Source organism: Myotis davidii, unplaced genomic scaffold, assembly GCF_000327345.1.
Source record: "Myotis davidii unplaced genomic scaffold, ASM32734v1 scaffold198, whole genome shotgun sequence".
NCBI classification, from domain to species: domain Eukaryota; kingdom Metazoa; phylum Chordata; class Mammalia; order Chiroptera; family Vespertilionidae; genus Myotis; species Myotis davidii.
The window spans coordinates 2,220,029-2,223,338 of record NW_006291485.1 but is presented as its reverse complement, the minus strand read 5'-3'; the positions used below and the strand labels follow the sequence as shown (position 1 = coordinate 2,223,338).

At 47.0% G+C, this 3,310-nt stretch overlaps 1 protein-coding gene and 1 long non-coding RNA gene across 2 annotated transcripts in view; both read left to right on the top strand.

Moving 5' to 3' along the window:
- The window catches only part of LOC102761404 (gasdermin-C), a 3,592-nt gene extending 2,699 nt beyond the window's left edge, over positions 1 to 893 (top strand). The window contains exon 2 of the mRNA XM_015564664.1: positions 858 to 893. Within this exon, the coding sequence (XP_015420150.1) occupies positions 858 to 893 (36 nt within the window). The remainder of the gene's footprint in view (positions 1 to 857) is intronic.
- Positions 894 to 1,489: 596 nt separating this feature from the next.
- LOC107183239 lies at positions 1,490 to 2,711 on the top strand. The gene is made up of 2 exons (XR_001514035.1): positions 1,490 to 1,819; positions 2,426 to 2,711. It is a non-coding gene; the product is annotated as an uncharacterized LOC107183239 (long non-coding RNA).
- Positions 2,712 to 3,310: the final 599 nt, after the last annotated feature.

The following is a 3,310-nucleotide window of genomic DNA, read 5'->3' as shown; positions in this document are numbered from 1 at the left end:
TGGGGGAGAAGGCCAGGGAATTAGTCCAGTGAGGCTAGGCAGTCCTGGTCTGGTCCTTTGCTGCAAACACCCCCAAGCTATTCTCTGTATCTGTGAGTCTGTATCTATTCCACAAATAAGTGATAAGTCTTTGTCTTTGATTTATTTCGCTTCGCACAAGACCTTCAAGGTTTGTCCACGTTGTCACGAACCATAGGCGACTCTGGCTGCTGAGTGGGGGGATGGGTTGGAAGGTGGGCTGCCCATGTGGATGTAGGGAGAACATTGAAGGAGTTTCTCCAATTGCCCAGGCACTCAGTGATATATTTGAAAAGATCAGTGGTACATCTTAAAAGGTAGGAGCTTGAAAAGTAGACCTATTTGATTCTGGTTGGAATGGGTCCCAGGAATATTGGGGGATATATATGTAAACTCACAGGATCTCATCCTTGTGCTTCTCTATTGAATGACTGACTGGCCCTATTTTCTAATGAATTTATAATTTACACCCGAAGGTGGCAGCATTGACACACAGAAGGAAGCTTGTTGGCGATGGCAGACGCTTTCCTTAATTTGCTTTGGGACTTCTGCTCTTCTACCTCCCTCCCTGCCTTTCCCCTGCTCCTTTGCTGCCTCTCTGCTGCATTTAACGTAGAATAGGCTGGGAGAAATGGGGCTGGGGCAGAGGGGTCAACACCGGCTTCCTCTAGAACCTTCCTTGTAAACACTGCATTTGTTGTATTGAGTAAATCCCACAAAGAGCTCTGGGAGGTAAGAGTGGGTTATGGGGAACTTAGAGCTGTTTCCAGGAACGCCAGCCCTTCTGCTGGGATTACTGTGGATTCTGTGGGAAATCTGTTGTCTCATGCTGAGCCCAGGCAGAAGCCACGAAGAGCCTGAATGTCGCTCAGTGAGCAGGGTAAATAGTTTCTAAATGAATTCAGCCAAGCACAGGAATTGTTCAAAATATTGCAACCTTGGTCAACCCATTGGAAAGCAGGGCTGGTGCAAATGATAGGGGGACTTATAATCTGATAGACAGAGCACCATATTTGGCTCGCAAAAGAAATTTCAATCATTGTACTGTTGATATTTGGCTCTGTTGACTAATGAGTTTGCCGACCACTGGGCTAGGAAGTTAAGTTTTTCTAAAAGTTTCCTTTCCAAGGCCTGTAGGAAGCAATTGAGGAGGTGACTCAGCTGTGAACCCAGCAAGCAGAACCAATAAGCATGATCAGACCGAGCCACCAGGAGTCAAAGCATCATCTCATCAACATCATCTCATTACCTGATGATTAAGGACAATAGCTCACATCTGGGGACCTCCAGGGCTGTGCATAGCTGCATTCCATTCCAGCCTCACCCCAGCCCCTTCCCCTGTATAACCCTGTCCCCCAGTGGAATGCTTGTAAGCGCCCTCTCTTCTCGGTTGGCTGGCCTTCTCAATAAATGTCTTCTATGATTCAAAAAAGAAGAAGAAAAGATATGTGTCATGTGATTACTGTGGATTCTGTGGGAAATCTGTTGTCTCATGCTGAGCCCAGGCAGAAGCCACGAAGAGCCTGAATGTCGCTCAGTGAGCAGGGTAAATAGTTTCTAAATGAATTCAGCCAAGCACAGGAATTGTTCAAAATATTGCAACCTTGGTCAACCCATTGGAAAGCAGGGCTGGTGCAAATGATAGGGGGACTTATAATCTGATAGACAGAGCACCTGCATTAATCTGAAAAATGATCAGATTATTTTAAATCTTAGAACACGTACACTAGCACTTATGTGAATAGGGGGTTAAGTTTTTCCTAAGTTTCCTTTCCAAGGCCTGTGGGAAGCAATTGAGGAGGTGACTCAGCTGTGAACCCAGCAAGCAGAACCAATAAGCATGATCAGACCGAGCCACCAGGAGTCAAAGCATCATCTCATCAACATCATCTCATTACCTGATGATTAAGGACAATAGCTCACATCTGGGGACCTCCAGGGCTGTGCATAGCTGCATTCCATTCCCAGCCTCACCCCAGCCCCTTTCCCTGTATAACCCTGTCCCCCAGTGGAATGCTTGTAAGCGCCCTCTCTTCTCGGTTGGCTGGCCTTCTCAATAAATGTCTTCTATGATTCAAAAAAGAAGAAGAAAAGATATGTATCATGTTCTTTTTATTATTATTGATTTTAGAGGAAGGAAGAGAGATGAGAGAGAAACAGCTATTGGTTGCCTCCCCTACATGTTCCAACTGGGAGTTGGACCCCACCCTTTGTTGTTGTTAATCCTCACCCCATTGATATTTTAGAGAGTGGAACAGAGTGGGAGAGACAGAGAGAGAGAGAAAAACATTGATGGCAGAGAGACACATCGCTTGGTTGCCTCCCACACCTGCCCTGACTAGGGCCAGGGCTCTTTTAAGTTTTTCCTAATTTTCCTTTCCAAGGCCTGTGGGAAGCAATTGAGGAGGTGACTCAGCTGTGAACCCAGCAAGCAGAACCAATAAGCATGATCAGACCGAGCCACCAGGAGTCAAAGCATCATCTCATCAACATCATCTCATTACCTGATGATTAAGGACAATAGCTCACATCTGGGGACCTCCAGGGCTGTGCATAGCTGCATTCCATTCCAGCCTCACCCCAGCCCCTTCCCCTGTATAACCCTGTCCCCCAGTGGAATGCTTGTAAGCGCCCTCTCTTCTCGGTTGGCTGGCCTTCTCAATAAATGTCTTCTATGATTCAAAAAAGAAGAAGAAAAGATATGTGTCATGTTCTTTTTATTATTATTGATTTTAGAGGAAGGAAGAGAGATGAGAGAGAAACAGCTATTGGTTGCCTCCCCTACATGTTCCAACTGGGAGTTGGACCCCACCCTTTGTTGTTGTTAATCCTCACCCCATTGATATTTTAGAGAGTGGAACAGAGTGGGAGAGACAGAGAGAGAGAGAAAAACATTGATGGCAGAGAGACACATCGATTGGTTGCCTCCCACACATGCCCTGACTAGGGCCAGGGATCAAGCCTGCAACCAAGGTACATGCCCTTGACTGGGACTCAAATCCTCGACCCTTCAGTCTGCGGGCTGATCTCTAACCACTGAGCAAACTGGCTAGGGCAAACCCCCCACCTTTTGGTCTATGAGACAACCCTCCAACCAACTGAGCCACACTGACCAGGGCTAAACCTAAAACTTTAAAAAATATTTTATTTACTAGAGGCCCGGTGCACAAAAATTCATGCACTCAGGAGGGTCTGTCAGCCCGGCCTGTGCCCTTTTGCAGTCTGGGACCCCCTCGGGGAATGACCACCTGCTGGCTTAGGCCCGCTCCCCAGGGATTGTGCCTAAGCTGGC